The 20,734-nt window shown below is 40.9% G+C and overlaps 3 protein-coding genes across 4 annotated transcripts; all 3 read right to left on the reverse strand.

The window, feature by feature from the left end:
- Window positions 1-754: 754 nt before the first annotated feature.
- On the reverse strand, window positions 755-8,318 carry LOC142098607 (E3 ubiquitin/ISG15 ligase TRIM25-like). 2 transcript variants are annotated; one of them, XM_075181443.1, is made up of 3 exons: window positions 8,262-8,312; window positions 4,115-4,228; window positions 755-2,747 (listed from the first exon to the last, which is right to left on the reverse strand). In XM_075181443.1, exon 3 carries the CDS (start codon window positions 2,743-2,745, stop codon window positions 1,171-1,173), a length of 1,575 nt encoding a protein of 524 aa, XP_075037544.1. In that variant the 5' UTR covers window positions 2,746-2,747; window positions 4,115-4,228; window positions 8,262-8,312; the 3' UTR covers window positions 755-1,170. The 2 variants fall into 2 exon arrangements, with proteins under 2 accessions (XP_075037544.1, XP_075037545.1); XM_075181444.1 differs by lacking the exon at window positions 4,115-4,228 and having other exon boundaries at window positions 8,262-8,318.
- A 1,556-nt stretch (window positions 8,319-9,874) lies between these two features.
- LOC142098442 (E3 ubiquitin/ISG15 ligase TRIM25-like) lies at window positions 9,875-11,555 on the reverse strand. Its single transcript, XM_075181289.1, has one exon. It carries the CDS (start codon window positions 11,553-11,555, stop codon window positions 9,993-9,995), a length of 1,563 nt encoding a protein of 520 aa, XP_075037390.1. The 3' UTR covers window positions 9,875-9,992.
- A 5,321-nt stretch (window positions 11,556-16,876) lies between these two features.
- LOC142098444 (E3 ubiquitin/ISG15 ligase TRIM25-like) lies at window positions 16,877-18,469 on the reverse strand. Its single transcript, XM_075181290.1, has one exon. It carries the CDS (start codon window positions 18,467-18,469, stop codon window positions 16,877-16,879), a length of 1,593 nt encoding a protein of 530 aa, XP_075037391.1.
- Window positions 18,470-20,734: the final 2,265 nt, after the last annotated feature.

Raw genomic sequence — 20,734 nt, forward strand, 5'->3', positions numbered from 1 at the left:
TATTAAATGCATGAAATATTAGAATACCTTTCGGTATACATTTTTGTTTACTTTAAATGGTCCTTAGGGCAGAGAATCGGTTGCTAATTTATTTGAATCCCACCACTGGTCCAATAGGCACCTGCTCAGGCACTACATGAGGTGTGGTAAGTTAGTATTACATTCTGTACTTTACTATGTAGAATTCAGATGACTGTTCTTAATAAGAAAGTATGCTGGGGGGGGGGGGGGGGGGTATAGGGCAGGGTGTTCTGTTGTAACTCATGACCTCCCCAGGCCCACAATGAATCCACTATACTGAATGGGCTGCATAACAGGAGGCCTGATTGTAGAGTGCTAGTAAGTTAGTGGCTGTTAGAAGTCCTTAGGGATCTAGTGTCACCATCCAGATAGTCACTGTATGCAGATATCCCATAATGACTAAATTTGAAGCCTTGTACAGAGTACACCATTATAATAACATTTACGGTCTGCTATTGTACAGCTGAGGATTTCTTTTAGAACATCCTGTGTGGTCACAATGTGCGCAGCCTCTGTTGGTAGAGACAGGAGGGAGCCGGGCATTCACTCATCCTGGTATCTAGACACAGATTCGGGAGGTGTGGGTGGTAAAACAGTTTCCCCAGCAGGACGAACAAGGGCAGGGGTAATAGTCTTAGCACAGGGAGTTTAAGTAAAAATTATCTGGGTCATCATTTAGACATAGAAGCAAAAGCAAAAAAAAAAAAAAAAAAAAAAAAAAGGACTGACCATGTTGCAATGAAAGGGGTGCAAATGCATTTATTTATTTATCTACTTTACATACAGGGAAAATAATGGCTGGTTTAACATGTAGAACACAAATACTGGGCAGATTTATTTTGACACTGCAATTTACAGTTGAGCTAGGACACGCCCCCTCCCAAACTTAAATCTGTCCTCACATTTCCCACCGCTGCAGTGCAATATGGTTTTGCCAAGGTGCAAATTTGCCTCTTTTTGTCTGATGGTGCCTATTCTCTTAAAGGCTCCTATCATGTGAAGAAGAAAATACATAGCAGTTAAAGGTTAATATAGACTTTCAATGTATTGCTGATGAAACAACTGCGATTTCCTTACAAGCACTGAAACAATTAAATCACAAATATATTTAGCAGAGAATAAAAGATATACAAACTTTCAGTAGCAGAGCTAGATCCTGAGTCTTATCCAACCCTCCTTCCACACCAAAAAACCAGCATGTAGGGGTTCAGTGAATGAGGCAGTGAAGGTGTGCAAGTGTCTGATGGGGTCACACAGCTGATAGAAGGACAGACGTCCGGCTTCATAGTCCAGATATACTCCCAATACCTGCACAGGAGACTCCGGACGCAGTCTATTGACCATTGAGTTGTGTATCGCTGAGTAACCAACATCTGACCAACGCAAACACCAGGATTTGTTATTCTCTCCTATTTTTGACTGATCTCCTTTCCTGTCAATACTAGAATAAACCACTCCAACCCTCCAAAAATTTGTTCTGGTGACTTCCACTTCCCAATAGTGTTGTCCCGAGTTAAAACTTCTGCAGCTTAAGACCTGACAGTAACTTGTAAACCTCATTCTATTCTCTGGGTAGTTTAGGTGTATTGTGGACCAAGATGCAGATTTTAAATCCCCTGATACACAGACACTTTTAGAAGCGGTGTTTATATCAAGTAATATGTATGCAGACTCAAATATATAGAACCCTCTCTTTACACCAGTCATAAGATCAGATAAACCTGAGTGCAAAGTCACTGAGATCAGACACTGGTCCAGATCATCTACAGAATAGATCTTTTTAGGGTCACTCTCTGTATCATTCTCCTCACAATAACCATCATAAGGGTCTGAGTCTCTGTGTTGTAAGACAGTTAATGGATCAGTCATTTTACACAGCTGCTCAATATGACGCATCTTGCTGGACAGTTCATCCTTCTGTGCTTCTAGCTGCTGGATCAGATCAGAGACTTTCAGGGAAATCTCCTCTGTCTGTCTGGAGATCTCACTCAGCACTCTCCTCTCTAGTGTTTCCAACTTGTTCCTGATGTCCATAAACAAGTCAGTGACTTTTCCTGTGGCGACACCTGCTTCTTCCTGTACTTCTCTCCTGCGATTTTGCAGACTCTGGACTTGTTCCTCAACCTCTGCTCTGCTGGAGGTCAGTTTCTCTAGAATGTTTCTCAGTTTCTCCTGCTTTTTCTTCATGGCCTCATCCAACGACTCAATTTGGTGTCCTTTGTGTGATCCTATTACAAAGCAGTAGACACAGATATAAGCATCGTCCTCACAGCAATGGTACTCAAGACATTGTTTGTGAACTCGACATATTCTGTGATCTAGTGATGAAGTTGGTTCAATGAGAACATGATCCACGGACTTGTTGTGTGCACTCAGGTGGTCCTCACACAGGGACATCTCACAATGCAGACAGGTTTTCACAGCAGGTACAGGAGATTCCACGCAGTAAGTACAGAAGACCTTGGTCTCCTCCTGCTCTGGCTGACTAGATAGGAAACTTTCCACAATGTTACACAGCTTCCTGTTCTTCTCCGGCAGAGGGCGCTCCTCATACTCTGCTCTGCATTCAGGACAGGAATAAGCTTCATCCCTCTCCTGTGTATCCAGGGCAGTCACAATACAGACCCGGCAGAAGTTGTGTCCACATCTCAGTGATACGGGATCTGTATAAGTGTCCAGGCAGATGGAGCAGCTCAGCTCCTCTCTCAGACAAGCAGACGCCATTGCTAGAACAAGAAAAGGAAAGGAAAACTTGTGTGATTTAGGAGAAACTTGTGTGATCCCTCAGTCTTGCGATCTATCTCTCTCTCTGAACCGCTTTGAATTTAACAGTATAATAAAGTGGAAAATGAGAGGTTTGGGATTGTAAATCTACGGTAGTGTACTCTGACATGGATGGGTATGCTGGTTCTACAACCGCCCACATCCCGTGCAGTTTATGGGCATCGGGTCTTATTGGGACCAGTAGTGCCACATACTAAAATAACTATTTAAAGTAAAAAAAAATAAAAAAAATTAGTATTACTCTTACACCCATCGGCCATAGATGCGTGTGGGTCTGAGTGTTGGGAGAAGCTGCATGTTGTTCCTCTCTCCTGCGCCCCCCCGTCTACTCTAGCTCAGTTTCAGAAAGTGTGTATATCTTTTTGTCTAAACTCTATCTCTCACTCTCCCTCTCTCACCCATTGTCTTCCCTTCTCTCTCTGCTCCCCCTTTTATGCTCCCTTTCTCTGTCTCTCTCACGCCAGTGCCGTAACTAGACATTGTAGTGCCCCGGGCGAGACAGGGCATCGGCGCCCCCAATTTTAATGGGAGTGACGTTTGTTGAGTGGGTGCTGGGTAGCGTTATACACTGACCTACTAAATTCTTAGTGCGTGTGGGAAAAAAATTTCAAAAAAGGGCTGAAATTTGGTAGGGCTTAAACTCATTTTCGTGAGGTAATTTTACCTCATGAAAACACATGTGTAGAGGCGTGCGTTAGTGTGTGTGTGTGTGTGTGTGTGTGTGTGGAAAACACTATTTTCTCAGAAAGGGCTCATCCAATTGACCTGAAATTTGGTATACTGACATTATTTGACAAAAAAATTAGAATAGTCAAGTCAGTTAACTTCCATCATCCCCCCTTCCCCCCTTGGGAGGGGTAGTAAAGGCTAAATTTACGAGTTGAGGGGTCAAACTCATTTTCGTGAGGTAATTTTACCTCATGAACACACATTAAAAAGGCTGCTTGGTCGGGAACTAACGCTCTTCCCCTGAGGAGGCCTGGGCTAGGCCCAAATGCATGACAAGAACCTTTTTAAGACCTTAAGTAGCTTGATTTGACTAGAATGCATGAGTATCATGCACGGGTTAATATAATATATATATATATATATATATATTAAAGGGAATAGGGTGCCACATAGTGTATTACCACAGTATATATTATACCACAATGTGAGAGAAAATTGAGTGTGGTAAATTAGATTCACTCTGAGAATATATTCTGTGACTCCCACAGTAAAAACCAAGATGGTGGTCAGAGAAAACACTCGTGTAGACACGCTGCAACCAATCCCAGGTGAGATCACCACTAGTAATGTGTCTGCGTACCAGATATGGAGCCTTTTAGGTTTATCTGTGTAATTGATGGTGTCTCCAACACTGCTAGGTGTCTCCAATGTCACCACACCTCATAAAAAGGGAATCACTGGATACAACTGGAACCTCAGAACCATAAGCGCAAAAAAACTAAAATAGTGTAATACTGTATGATACAGATTTTAATATTTAAGTATCAAACATGTAGTACATATAAAGGTATCTTTTATGGTACTCATCTAGCATGCATTCTTCCTCGCAGGACCTGTGACAGCCAGTTAACAATCAGTCTCCACGGCGGCCTTGCTACGATCATACCACGATAACCAAGTGTAAAAAATGATAATCCTCAACGCGTTTCGTCCGTATGATTAAAGGACTTCATCAGGAGGAGAAAAGTTCAATAGAATGGATGTAATAACGGAGCCACACTTTATACTAGTTGGCGACATGTTGGGACCCTCACCGTGAAGCACGCTGCGTCTATCCACGCTAGCGTGATGAGGTGTAAGGATGCGCTCCGTGAACCAGCGCCTGCGCGATAGCAGGCTATGAGCTCATAGCGGAATAACAAATCAGAATCGAGAAAAATCTTAAAGCACCAAACGATCAGTATACATAAAACAGATGTATGATGCATACCCTAAAATGTTCAACCAAGCCCTAGAGTATGGAAACACACAGTGCAACATAATACATTGTAAGAGTGCCTGAATTGTTCAGTTAAATATAACTAACACAGACCAATAATTGCAATACATAGTGACACAATTATGAGAATTACTCCCATCATGATGAGGAGATATGAAAAAAATACCACCACAAAAGTGTCATACATAATTAACAAAACACATAATTCTAAATATATATAAGTACAGTAACGAGCACACTACAAAGACAACAACAAGACCTCATAGGTGATAAGGTCTACGGTAATACCAACGGAAATTGTTACTACGTGGACCCTGTGATAGATGCCACATAGTAAGTGATCATATAGTGATACTCCGCATCTATCTATATTATATCATTACAACACAGAATAGATAATGAATAAAAAAACATCTTATAGGTGTGAAATCATACATATGCAATAATATACATATCCTAAGCTGATGGCTAATTAAAAAGGAGAGGACAATCACCATAGGACCATACAAAACCGATATCTATAATAAAAAACGTCATACCAGTAAAAGACCACCATACCATTAGAAAACCCTATGAACCTCTATAAAAACGGGGTCACCTCATAATTATCATTAAGACCAAATGGAGTGAGGGTTTTCAGTGTAAATATCCAGTACATCTCTCGTTGCGATAATTTCTTAAGCAGATCACCTCCTCTATATTTTTGTTTTAAGCCAATTTTTTGGGAACACCTCTCTAGAGCGTCTTACCCCCGTGCCCCAGACCAGGACCAACAACTAGAGAAGGAGAAACACTCCACCTGACCTGTCTCAGGGCACAGTGGATGGACCAGTCTTTTTATATGCAACACATCAATGAGAGAGGGACTGTAAGTCAAATTCTCATATATATCACATAATTACACCGGGAGAGGGTTTACTAAAATATAATATATATATATATATATATATATATAACTGATATCAACAAAACCTCGCCAACTCTCCACATTACAGCAACTGGCTATACCAACCTCATCTTGCACCAGTACAAACCATATCCCCACCATGCCCCAATGCCAGCCATGTCCCCACACTACACCAATGCCACCCCTCTATACCAATGCCAGCCCTGTCCCCGCACTGCACCAATGCCAGCCATACTGCGACATGCAGGGGGGAGAGGAGGGGAGACAATGGCTTTCACTTGCATAGGGGTGAAGGGAGGGAGGACAGAAACGTTCACACACAAATGGGAGGGACAGAGGCTGACTGACACTAGAGAGAAAGAGGAAAGAGGCTCTCACAAGCAGAGAAGGAAATGGGAGGATACAGAAGCTGTCACACTCAGGGATTTGTTGAGAATACAGAAAATGTATGTTTGAGCGTAGCTCCGCCCACTGTCGGAAAGCTCTGCCCCTCCGAACGCCGTGAATGACTGCTGTCACAGAGCCAGGCACAGAGGCAAGTAGCGGGCGGCTACTGCGCCCCCTTTGGGCGTGCGCCCTGGGCGACGGCACCACCTGCACCTGCCTAGTTACGGCTCAGTCTCACGCTGTCTATCCCCCTTCTTTGACTCTTTAGCGCTATAATAAAGTAGATAATGAAGGATTGGGGAGAGTTTATTTAAATTAAAGGATTTTTCCTACAATGTGAGTGGATTTATTTTTTTTTACAGTATTTTCCTATGTGGCACTTAAAGTCCCAGTGTGCCCGAAATACCAGGGCTTTGCCAGCCATGGGCATGCTGGTAGTTGTAGTACTACACTCATCAGCATACCAAAGGAGTTTACGGCTGCCAGCGCTTGCTGGTACTAGTAGTGCCATATAATAATCATTGTTGTTGGGTTTTTTTTTTTTTATCTTTAATCAATTCTCACCACAACACCCAGCGGCTAGCAGTGCTGGCAGAACCCCCCCGTACTCTCGGCATTAGGCTGTTTTTTTTCTTCGGAGGGGGAGTTTTTTTTGTGGACAAGATTCACACAATTAGTTCTCTCCTGTGCTGAATAGATTGAGGGACACCACCCTGCAGGCTCCCCTGTTACAGTGTCTCCAGCTCAGCCTGGTGCTAGGTCCAGCATGTGAGTGTGAACGCTATGATGTTTTCCCCCTCACATTAGCAGTAATCAGCCCACCTATGACTTTTGGTATTTAGTTTAGAGTTTTTATAATATATATATATATATATATATATATATTATATATATATATATATATATATATATATATATACACACACATACACATATACATATATATACATATACATATACATATACATATACATACACACACATTTTATTTTTTTCTTAGTGTGCAGCCGCTTCATGCTTAAAGAGTATCTGGATGCAATTTAAACAGCTCTATACGCACACTTTGTAACACATTGTTTTGAGTTCAATTTATCTTAATATACATGGTTATTTTGAGTTGAGCATAAGTGTGACATTTTTGAGGTGTGCATTTTATCTGTATGTTTTGGATGCAACTCTACAGGAAGCCCACAACATTCACATTTATACTTAGAGTACTACTGCCATCTACTGTCTAAAGTTAGTTATACCACCTAATTATATCTTCTGATACTGAATAGCCTACAGTGAAAGTGAAAATGTAAGAGTTTTTTGGAATCTGTCTAATGGAAGAAGTATTGTACCCATGCTCCCCAAGATGAAGACTGCTTGAAATGGATGTGGTTCCAAAGCGTGGCTGGGATTTTAAAACTGGGATTCTTGCAGTAGTGCAGAAAAACATTTTTATATTCTAACTTTTATTGAAGCTACATAAATCATTTTTTTCTATTACATATGTTGTGTCTACCTACAGAATGCAGCAGGGCGGCGATACTGGGAACAGATGTACTGGCCAGTGTGCCTCGGAAACAGTATAGGCCCTAACACACTTGCAACAGCTGATGTTTTGAAGATTTCTGTCTGTGAACCAAGTCACTTGTGTGTGATTATAGAAATCCTAAAACCATGAGTTGTGGTGGCACATTGGTAGTACTACTACCTCACAGCGGAGTTTGTATGTTCTCCATGTGTTTGTGTAAGTATTCCTCCCACACATCAAGAAAAAAAAACAAAAAACATTCTGCTAGGTTACTAGGCTTCTGATAACATTAACCCTTGTGTGTATTAGTTAGGGCATTTAGACTAAGCTCCAATGGAGCAGGGTCTAATGATTGACAAATATTCTCTCTGTACAATTGAGTAATTGGTGGCGCTATATACTGTGAGTGTATAATGTATATTATCCTGGTGTTAATAAAGCAGCAACATGAGACACAGAGATAGACACTGCGAGGATCGTGATGTGAATACATAGGATACATGGACATGAAATACACAGAGCAGAGACATCTTCCCACCGCTGACATCAGAACACAACACACCTGAGGCTGAAGCTGATTTGTAAACCTTGAAAACCGTTTAACAAGTTTAGAAAACATTCTGTCAAACACCAGTTCTTACTAACATAACATTGAAACACCTTTAAAAAAAAGTATATGAAACAGTGTAAGATACCTGTGACAGATTCCCCAGAACCAGAGACTCACAAACCAGCTCCCAGTAAATGATCTGCCATAGTCTGGTGATTACCTTCTGCTCTCTGTATTTATCTATCACAAAAGCTGATTGTTAGCTCACTTGCACCTGCAGCCTCTCCTGACCAATCAGTGGCCGGACCAGCATCTATAACCCCTGCGCTTCCCTTAGGTCTGGATGGATTGATTGTCTGTGATCCCAACTTTCAGTCTTGGTTTTTCTGATTTGCATCCCTGTGTTTTGACCCCGTGCAAATATGAGGATTTGTATAAAAGATGTATTATGTATTCCCTGGAAGTGAAACTTATTTTTGGGAACAGATTCATTACAACTGGCCGGAAATGCCCAAATAGTGAGGCTGCTAAACGCAGCTGATAACAATGGTCGCTGATCCCGCTGTTTATCGTATCAAGACGCTGCGACTTGTCATTCATGAGCGTTCCAATCGCCTTATCAATGCTACTGTGAAGATTTGTGGGTTTTCCTTAACGATGTGTAATAGTCACATTTACCTTTGTACTGATGCACTTTTGGTTCAGACTTAATACAGAACACTGGCTGTACCTCCATATACTGTACAGCGCAGGTCCTTACAACTGTGTGAACAGCGCGGCTGCGATTTCATTAGGATATTTGTGATTTGGAAAAGCCAGAAGGACATTTCATAATGAAAGTGACAATATATATATAAAGTGGCGATACTGCTTAATACACAATCTGGATACTGAACTTCTAGAGATCCTTAAATGTATCTTTCTAACGATTATTTGCTACTTCTATGAATTCAATCAATGGGATTTTATTGTTGTTTTCATAACCAGGGTTCCTGGTGGTAGAATAGATGAATTAATGGATTTTTCTATTTTATTTTATAAGGATTATGCTGGGAAAAACAGCCAAAATTGGGAAAACTTCTGATTGCTGATATTAACCTCAAAATGTATTTAGGAAACTCTCATGACTGTAGACACATACTGTATGTATATGTTATACAGGGTCTGACATCAGCATTTTAGTTAAAATAAATTAATGATTTTACCCACATGCCGAGCAGTCTGCGATATGGAAGGAAAAAAGGGACAGTGTGATAGGGGGGGGGGGGGGGGGCAAAGGTGGGGGGTGGAGGTGGAGGGGGGGGGGCAAAGGTGGGGGGTGGAGGTGGAGAGGGGGGTCAAAGGTGGGGGGGGTGGAGGTGGAGAGGGGGAGTGCCCCATTGGGGATATATTGGGGTGACCATCATTCAGAGTGACGTTCTTGCATATCACACACAATGCCAGAATTTAATTTATTGCATGATACATACAGCGAGAGACATAAAACCACAACACCCATGTAACATACAATGTTCTCCATCTAAGTGTCCTCTTGAGCACCAGCTGTATTATTATCACTTATAACAGTCTATTCCCAGCAAACCTGTTATGCACACAAGTAAAATACACATTAACATTTACAGTAGGAAATACAGAGACTGTGCTGAGATATCTGAGACATATGGAAGTCTTCTGTGCTCCCTGCTCTGGCTATAATCCAGGGAGCAGCTCTGTACTGTACTCAAGGGCAAGAACAACAAAGAGCTCTACCCGATGATATAAATACATGGCTGAGATTCATAGAAAGGAGCTACAAAGAAGAAGCAATGTATTTCAGAAAAGTCACAAGAAGGCATGGAAGCCAATAAATGAAAAGTACATGACCCCAAGGAAATATCTAGCTCTTTATCTTGATCCAGCCATCCTTCCATACCACAAAGGCAGCATGCAGGGGCTCGGTGAAGGTGGAGGTGAAGGTGTGTAAGTGTCTGATGGGGTCACACAGCTGATAGAAGGACAGACGTCCGGCCTCATAGTCCAGGTATACTCCTATTCTGCACACGGGAGACTGCGGACACAGGAGGGTTGACAATGAGTCGTGTATCGATACCAGGCATCTGTCAACCTTGTTCAAGCACCAGGACTTCTTATTTCTTCCCACTTTAGATTCCATCCCTTTTCGGGGCATACTGGCATAAGCCATCCCTACCATCCAGAATGAGCACCTGCTCACCTCCACCTCCCAGTAGTGTTGTCCTTTGCAGAAGACCGTTGTACTTAGAACCTGACAGTAAGACGTAAATCTCTCTGGCACCTCCTGGCGACTCAGATGTACCTGTTCCCAGGAGGCGGATTTCAGGTCTCCCGAGACAGTGACGTTATTAGAAGCCGTGTTTATATCTAGTGATAGATCAGCTGCTTCCACCGTATTGAATCCTTTTCTTGCACCAGTGAATATCTCAGATAAAGCCGTGTGTAACTTTACAGTCATCAAACCTTCATCATAGTTCTTTCCATCACCACCCTTTGTGGTCGCAACATCGACCTTCCCAAGGTCATCAAAGTCGGACTCTTGACACTGTAAGACTGTTAATGGGTCAGTCATGTCACACAACTCCTCGATGTGACGCATCTTCCTGGTCAGATCATCCCGCTGTGTGTCCAGCTCCTGGATCAGATCAGAGATGTCTAATGAGATATCTTCTTCCTGCCTGGAGATCTCACCTAGGACTCGGGTCTCCAGGTCTTCCAGCTGCTTCCTGAGGTCCTTAAACAGGACGGTAACTCTCTCTGTGACATCAGCCGCTGTCTCCTGCACTTTCCTCTTGTGATCCTGCAGACACCGGACACTTGTCTCCGTTTCTCCAGCCTTTGAGGACAGTTTCTCCAGCTGTTCTCTCAGTCCCTTCTTTTTCGTATTCATGGCCTCATCCAGTGACTCAACCTGGTGTCCTTTGTGTGATCCTATTGCAAAGCAGTAGACACAGATATAAGCATCGTCCTCACAGCAATGGTACTCAAGACGTTGTTTGTGAACTTGACATATTCTGTGATCTAGTGATGATGTTGGGTCAATCAGAACATGATCCACGGACTTGTTGTGTGCACTGAGGTGGTCCTGACACATTGAGGTCTCACACTGTAGACAGGTTTTCACAGCCGGTACAGGAGATTCCAAGCAGTAAGTACAGAAGACCTTTGTCTCCTTCTGCTCTGGCTGACTAGATAGGAAACTTTCCACAATGTTACACAGCTTCCTGTTCTTCTCCAGCAGAGGGCGCTCCTGATACTCTGCTCTGCATTCAGGACAGGAATAAACTTCATCCCTCTCCTGTGTATCCAGCGCACTCACAATACAGACCCGGCAGAAGTTGTGTCCACATCTCAGGGATACGGGATCTGTATAAGTGTCCAGGCAGACGGCACAGTACAACTCGGCTCCCAGGTCTGAAGACGCCATACTGGAAGAAAGGATAGAATGTGAATATTTAAGGAAAGGAAAAACTCTCCATGTCTCCGAACTCCCTGCCTTGTTAACTGCAATGTTTCTTTATAAAGGGAAATTATTCTAGAAAAACATTGGGCCTGATTCATTAAGGAAAGGAAAGCAAAAAAATGAGTAACTTTGAACCTTGGCAAACCCATGTTGTATTGGAGGGGGAGGTAAATTTAAAAAGTGAGGACAGATTTATAATTGGGGTAGGGCATGTACTAGATCAACTTTTAATGTCAGTGTAAAAATAAAGCTGTTAAGTATTTGTGTGTTGCCTGAAAAAACAGTCAGTATTTTCCTTATGTGCAAAATAATAAACTAATTTGCACCCCTTGCATTGTAACATGGTTTTGCCAAGGCTCAAAGTTACTAATTTTTTTGCTTTACTTCCCTTAATGAATCATGTCCATTATGTACTAAACCCCTGTGGCTGATTAAACCGTGTAATTCTGTATCACACTGCTGGAAATAAAGAGTTTTGTCAAACATCTAAATCTTCAACACTAAGGGGGAGTTTATACTGAAATCTCCGCACATTTTCCTTCATCACATTCCATACAGAAAATGAATGGAGCTTCTATTACATATTATACAGCAATGTGCGCTGGGGGACATCGCAGTGATGTCGGCACCACATCGCGGCTAATTCAATTCCCCCCAAAGAATCCAAAGCAGATCACTAACTGCTGGTATAAAAAAGTCACTAGTGAATATCTCAGCCACTGAACCTATCACACAGGAAAGCTTCATTTAGTACATAGTGCAATGTGCTAAGTGTAACACAAACTCACAGGGGTATAATTACTAAACCGAGGGTCTGAAAAAGTGGAGATGTTGCCTATAGCAACCAATCAGATTTTAGTTGTCACTTTGTAGAATGTATTAAATAAATGATAACTAGAATCTGAGCGGTTGCTATAGGCAACGTCTCCACTTTTTATGAAGAGATGAAAATAATAGCAAGATTCTAGCACACTTGCTTTGCAAATGAGAATCAGAGTAACATATTTATAATTAAACAATGGCAACATCTATCTATCTATATATATATATATATATATATATAACCATATCATTGCCACACTGTATTTATGTATGTATAGGTACCCTTTATATACTTCATACACTTATTATTATGCATGTAATGGTTGATTCATGGAACAGTTTGGACCTAAGTTCTAAGTGATGTGTCCAACTAAAAGGTGTTTTATATGAATATGAGACAACTAAATACTGATGTCCATACAGATGGCTCAGGCTATTAAAGTGACCATCTTTAAATGTCCATTAATATGTTTACAGATAGATATATATATATATATATGTTCATGCACACTGTATAACCAGGAGACATAAATATTTATGACAATACTGTGTGTTATCTGGATAAATATATATGAATTTGAAACATTAAGAACCAGCTTTTGCAACACAATATTTTAACTTACAAAGTATTCAATATACAGAATGTGAAAATCACAACAGTGTAACCCCTAGAGGTGTAATCTGATATATGGGAATTCTGACTGTATAATATTAAGAAAAACAATGAGTCATAACTCACCCACATTCCTAACAAGACAATATCTACAAACATTTGTATATAGCAATATGTTGTTCTGTGTAATAATTTAACATTAATAATAATAGTATAATAATATAATAATGATATAATAATAATAATAATATAATCACCTGATAGAGGAGATCTCTCCTGCACGGTCCTTAGTAGTTACATCCATCTCACACTCTCTGTAACTGATCACTCAGCTCTCAGCCACCTACAGTGATACCTATAGTTATACCCCATCTTCTCTGAGCCCCCTGACATGTAAATGAGGTATAAACATACCTGTGGTCACCTATTATACAGGAGGCCTCTCTCCATCATCTATCAGCTGGTCGCTCCTTGTTGTATCAACAAATGTGATGTCTGGTTACCGCCCGATGTCTCTATTGTTTAATATGATCTCTGGGTTTGGGGCTCTAAGAAAAGACCAGTTCTAATTACCATTAGTATTGTCTGATCTCTCTACATATCCCTGTATACTAGTCTAACAAGTTACTATATAGTCTAGGCAGAAATACTGCTTATTCCATATATTAGATAGATAGATAGATAGATAGATATGAGATAGATAGATATGAGAGATAGATAGATAGATAGATAGATAGATAGATAGATAGATAGATAGATAGATAGATAGATAGATAGATATGAGAGATAGATAGATATGAGAGATAGATATGAGAGATAGATAGATATGAGAGATAGATATGAGAGATAGATAGATAGATATGAGAGATAGATAGATATGAGAGATAGATAGATATGAGAGATAGATAGATAGATAGATATGAGAGAAAGATATGAGAGATAGATAGATAGATAGATATGAGAGATAGATATGAGAGATAGATAGATATGAGAGATAGATATGAGAGATAGATAGATAGATATGAGAGATAGATAGATATGAGAGATAGATAGATATGAGAGATAGATAGATATGAGATAGATAGATAGATACATAGATAGATAGATAGATAGATAGATAGATAGATAGATAGATAGATAGATAGATACATACAGACAAATGACTGAAAAATAAGGACTAACTTCAAAATAATGCTAGATATGAAATAGATAGATACATAGATAGATAGATACATAGACAGACAGACAGATGGCCGCAAAAAAAAGGACCAACTTCAAAATAACGCTGATGGTTTGGAATGAGATGTACAACAAGCAGATTGTATATCACAGTGATACATTCTTACACCTTTACCCAGACACTTTATTTGTATTAGTATAATAACGTTTATTTTTCATTTTAGCACAGACAGCTGAAGCGACTGGTTCGAATCACAGACTCAGCGACCTCCTCCCTTCTCCTTTTCCCAGTTTTTAGTATTTTCATTTTTTGTTTGATTTATATCTTTGCAATACAGATGGTTTGTTGCTGTTATATTAAGAATGATGTGTCCCATGAGTAAATGAATTAAAGTCTCATCCAGTGGCAATACCAGGACTTAATGCAATTTTTGGGTGGAATAAAAGTCTTCAGTGTTTTTGTTCTTACCTGTGAAAATTGTGCTTTTATTATCATGAAAATGAATTGACTACAAAGCCTGATGCCCCCACCGTGCAGATTGTCATGTAAATGAATGGACTACAGTGGCTGAAAGAGACACATTTCTGATTGTGCCAAGTGGTAGTTGTTGTGAATATGTAAAGTAAATTAAGTATTGATTGAGAAAACTAATCCACTCCTGATCCAGCAGTGATACTGTGCCTGGAAATATGGGACATCTAGCAAGAATGCACGGTGGCGGTTTTAAACCACCTCACATATAATGCAGTTTAGTCCTCCAAACCACCCACATTTTCTAATGGGTGATTTGAGTCTGGGGTGTTAAGTGCCTGGCGATATGTAGCGGATTGAAAACAGTTAATCCAACAGTTAAACCGACAGTTTAGGCAAAACCACCATCAAAACTGGCAGAAAAAAAACACAGGTCTACTTCTGATTGGCCAGATAAGTCAAACAGCGTGTTTCAGCTATCTAGCCAATCAGAACATAAGAGGAGACATTATTGACTTATAAATTATGGGGCAGTCATTATGTATTTATTAAGGGGCAAAATTAATTTATAATTAACTTATGGAGGCAAATTTTATTTTTTCATCATATTAAGGGGGGAATATTATTGTATTATTATATTATGAGGGTATTGTATAGTGCCACATGTGTGCATCATAAATAATTATAGCCCCCATTAACAATTAAATAGTATGCTCATAGTAATATAATTGTATATTCATATTCTCCTTAATATAATGAAAAAAATAAATTTGCCCTCATAAGTTAATTATAAATTTATTTTGCTCCTTATACAATAAATAATGATGGCCCACATAATTTATATGTCTATGGTGCCTCCTCTTATGTCCTGATTGACCAAATACCCCAAAAAGCATGCTGCTATCTCTCCTCTCACAGCCACCTTTGTTTTGTGGCGGTTTATCAAACAGCAGCGTAGTAAATCTGGCCGTTTGTATTTTGATCATGATGAAAATCGGGATGGCGATCTGTTCAGCCTTTTAACTGGCATTTTGGTCTTACGTAAATCCTATGCTTTAAAAACCACCGAAAGAAATTCTGAAAACTGGTGGTTTCATGAAACCGCCCCTTAGTAAGTTCAGCCCTATGACTCCAGACGTTAGATTAGGGCCAATATTCAGAGATTTGTTCCATGACCCTTTATACACACACTACGCACCTGACCATTGTCTTGCTATCCATGTCACTCTATTTTAAGGGGGGGGCGATTCTCTTTTCGGCAGAGACAGGCAAGGAGAGTGTGCTGCCCAGCCTCTATGATTGTGTTTTAAACACAATCAGAGCAGTCGGGCAGCACACTCTTCCTGCATGTCTCTGCCGAACAGACATGCACATAGTGTGCAGCCGCCGGCAGCAAACCCCTGCTGGGAAGGGGGCGATCGCCCCAATCACCCCCCCACCCCCCCTGGATCCGCCACTGTTGTATTGTACCACTACCATCTCATGATCCTTGTCGTACAACCGCTGTGAATAAACATTGGCACCTTACTTGTCACATGTAGGGGTTTTTTCAACTCTGCAAGGACCTGACATATTGTCCTTAAATGTGTGACTAAATGATTAAGATTCAGAATGTTCATTATCATCTGAACTACCAATGTGGGTTAGCCAGGCCATCACTTTATGGGGGAGATTCAATTGCCGGTGATGTGGCGCGTGGACATCACTGCAATGTCCACTGTGCACATTGCTGTCCTTTATGGTAGGAATATCCACTTATTTTTCTGTACACCTCTATGGGGAGCGAGAAAAAAAATAGCGGAGATTCCTGTAAAATCTCCGAAGGGAGATGTCTCTGTGGACGTTTGGTAAGATTTATTTTCTCAGTGACTTCAATGTAAGCCCAGGCTAGAAATTGTTCACAATACCTATATTGATAACTGTTAGCATCAGCCAAATGTAATATTTTACCAGCACGCAGCTAATCGGTAGTAACTATTAAAACATTCATGTTACAATGTGCACATTTTTTCGTTACGGTCCTCTAGGGTCTGTTTTTTTGGGCAAATGTAACCAAGAAAAATTAGGCTAAGGAGAAGCATTTTATTTCCATGCAAATTTTATTCCTGAAGGACCAGTGACACCGAGACATGAGCCAGTGACTTGAGAATAATGTTGTAAAGGCTTCTTTAGTATATAAGTGAACAGAGACTGGTAGTTCTAGTGCATGACCCTGACCCAGGCTCCGTCATCAACATAGAAAGCAACATGGAGGGGCTCCACGAAAGTGGTCGTAAAGGTGTGCAGGTGCCTGTATATGTGTCTGTCCAGATCGCACAGCTCATAGAAGGTCAGGCGTCCGGCCTCATAATCCAGATATATCCCGATCAACTGGGAACATTGATCAAAAAGTAGCGATTGAGCTTTCGAGTTATGAGCCCACATATATTTTTTGGTATATTTGCGCAAACACCAAGACTTGCTGTTATCTCCGATCCCAGAATATTTTCCATCTCTCTCTAGGCTGGCATAGGCCAAACCGATGTCCCATATTCCTTTAATGCTGGTCTTTACTTCCCAGTAAAGCTGTCCTAGTGTAAAACTATTAATGCTTAATATCTGATTGTAAGTTGTAAATCTCAATGTGGAGTCGGGACGACTATGGTTTATATCCGAGTCTGATATGGTTTTCAAGTCGTCCGATACCTTCAACTTATTATGAGCTGTATTTAAATTCATTGTTATTGGTAAAACTTCCCTCAAACAGATGTTCTTCTTTATGCTGGTCACAAGATCTGACATACCTGTGTGTAATGTCTCTGTGATCAGACCTTTATTCAGATCCCCAACAACATGAATTGTCTTTTCATCATCGTCGCCTCTTTCATCTTCATCTACAGTGTTACAAACGCCGCTGCCATCCGATTCTTGTCCTTGCAGGACAGATATTGGATCGTTTCGGTTACACAAGTTTTCAAGGCGGCCAATTTTCTGGGACTGCCCTTCCTTCCTTATCTTCAGCTGGTGCATGAGGTCAGAGATTTTTAATGAAATCTGCTTAGTCTGTCTGGTGATTTCAGCAAGAGCTCTCACCTCTAGGCCTACCAGCTCTTCCCGGATATCCCTAAACAGGTCAGTGACTCTCGTTACTACACTCGCCGCTTCCTCTTGCACGCCTTTCATATGCTCCTGCAGGCTCAGGACTCTCTTTTCAGTTTCTCCTCTCTTTGAAATAAGGGTTTCCAGAAGGATTCTCAATTTAGTTTTCTTCTTTTCAGAGGCCTCACTGATTGCCTCCACCATGTGTCCCCTGTGCTCTCCAAAAGCAAAGCAGGACACACAGACATTAGCACCATCCTCTGTGCAGTGATATTTCAGTATCTTCTCATGAATGGGACAGGTCATGTTTTCCAGGGAAGTAGTGGGGTCAATCAATACGTGGTCCACTGACTTGTTGTGGTTCCTTAAGTGTTTATTGCAAAGGGAGGTCTCGCACTGCAGACATGTTTTAGCAGCCAGTACAAGAGAGTCACAGTAAGTGCAGAAGGTCTTGTCCTGCTCCTGTCCTAGATTACTAGGTACAAAATGCTTTGTTATGTTGCACAGCTTCCTGTTCTTCTCCAGCAGAGGCCGCTCCCGATACTCTGCTCTGCATTCCGGACAGGAATAGACTCCAGATCCCTCCTGTGCATTCAGCACGCTCTCTATACAGACTTTACAGAAATTGTGACCGCACCTCAGAGACACAGGATCTGAATACAGGCTCAGGCAGATGGAGCAATTCAGCTCATGCATGAGGTCAGCAGACTCCATCCTGGAAAAAAAACAAACAAAACAAAGCTTCAATAAGGGGTGATTCAAGAACCCAAAATGAGTCATGTGACACATGAGACTATTTCAAGAGTATAGACTTATATAGGACAGAAATAGAAACAATAGAATAGGAGTGTTAGAGAAGCACCAAGTAACTCATTTGTTTATTTTAATGAAAGTAATGGCTTACCCCAGGATAGACCTGGGTTTATCCCAAACAGGTATAAATTCACGTACTACTGTTTATCCAATTACATCTGCTGAAAGTCTGTTCTCGGCTCTACTAATTTTAAGTAAAATTATATTTTCCAACATCGCTCTTAAATGTTTTCGAACACCTATATTAGACAGTGTCTTGTTCCGGGGTTTGATCCTGGAAAATATTCCAATACCTTTTACTGCATATACTTTAATCTTTCAGCCATCAAACGCACCACTCATATCTCTCTGCTTCTAATCTGTACATGTTATGTATGTATTATAAACATTTTTGTAGCCCTTTGTGAGATCTTCTCTTCTCCAAACAAGAGGTGTGTACCGCTATCCCCTCTCTGCCTATGCAGCCATGTATTTTGCTACCCTTACTACTTGCCTAGATGCACGCTGTCAGGTTTGGCCGTCACTGTATTACACACACACACCGCATTGCTGACTATGAAGTCTCCTCCCAAATGGCTACTAGATTTTTCTTTATGCTCTTTTTTTTAGACCAGGTGCTACACTATCCCGTTCACCAATCTCCAAGTATAACTCCTGTCAGGAAAGATTAGTTACAGCTGCAACAATCATTTAAAGGGACATCAATTATTTTGAGAGGATTATCACAAGTGGTTAGCACTTCTGCCTCACAGCACTGGGGTCATGAATTCAATTCCCGACCATGGCCTTATCTGTGAGGAGTTTGTATGTTCTCCCCGTGTTTGCGTGGGTTTCCTCTGGGTGCTCTTGTTTCCTCCCACACTCCAAAAACATACTAGTAGGTTAATTGGCTGCTATTAAATTGACCCTAGTCTTTATCTCTGTGTGTGTGTGTGTTAGGGAATTTAGACTGTAAACTCCAATAGGGCAGGGACTGACGCGAGCGAGTTCTCTGTACAGCGCTGCGGAATTAGCGGCGCTATATAAATAAATGGTGATGATGATCACACCTCAACTAAGATGGGTGGTGATAAAGGGAATGCAATGAACTTCATTAACCAAGACTTTAATAGAAGCCCACTTCCTTCGTATCCTTCCTAAACAACCTATTCTCTTTTAACATTGTCAGTGGTAAGAAGTTCCAGTACCAAGCTTTAGTGGGAAATTATGGCTCTCCAGCGGTGGTGGAACTACAAGTCCCAGCATGCATCTGCTGGAACTGATAAACTCGCCAACTACTGAAGATCACAGGTTACCTAAGCCCCCCCTCTATGACACAGGTGATGGTGGCATCCACTACCACCTCTGGGGGGTCATAGTCTGTACCCACCGTACACAAGAGAAAGGGGAGTTGGGTACAAGATCTAGACAGATTAAAATTCACAAAAAAAATGAAAGTGCTGATGTGTCTGATTAACGTGTACTGGAACAGATAATTTCTGATTGCATTTACCTGCAGCCCGAGTAAGTTATATTATATATACACTGCCCACTTTCAGTACATCATTCATTTCTTTGTGAAGAAACTTTTTAAGGATTTTAACACTGATTTTCAGGCCTCAGCAACAGGACAGGATTTCTAGATATACTCACAGTAGCACAGCATATATAATCACTAGTTGATACAATCAGATTAAACCCACATGTGCTGCTGAGAGGAGATTCAGAGTACATGGCCTACTGCTGGGGAACGATGGCTGCTCTCAGTACTACGGCTTTATACAGAGGATAAAATAATGATGGGATTGTAACGCCATATCCCAAAGCAGTCCCTCTTTTCAGGGACATCCTTTTCTCCCGGTCTCTTTGTGGCTTCTTACATTGCTGTATAAACCAGCATCCACTCTCTGCATGTTGCAGTGTTATGTGGCAGGATGTGGTTTATGAATTATCTTTTATATATGAGTCTGTCAAAATTCACACAAAAATAAATGAGGTTTAGTACAAATCTTAAACTCCTCACTATGCATTCCAGATATTGGGTTCATTTAATATTCCACAATCTTATGTCCTGATTTTCTATACATTCACTTTGCACAGAGTCACGTTTCCTCCCATGTTATTATATCTATATAAAGACAAATGCACCGTTACCTTGTATTAATAAGAGACAGCTGGTAACTCAGT

Source organism: Mixophyes fleayi, chromosome 7 (assembly GCF_038048845.1).
Source record: "Mixophyes fleayi isolate aMixFle1 chromosome 7, aMixFle1.hap1, whole genome shotgun sequence".
Classification (NCBI taxonomy): domain Eukaryota; kingdom Metazoa; phylum Chordata; class Amphibia; order Anura; family Limnodynastidae; genus Mixophyes; species Mixophyes fleayi.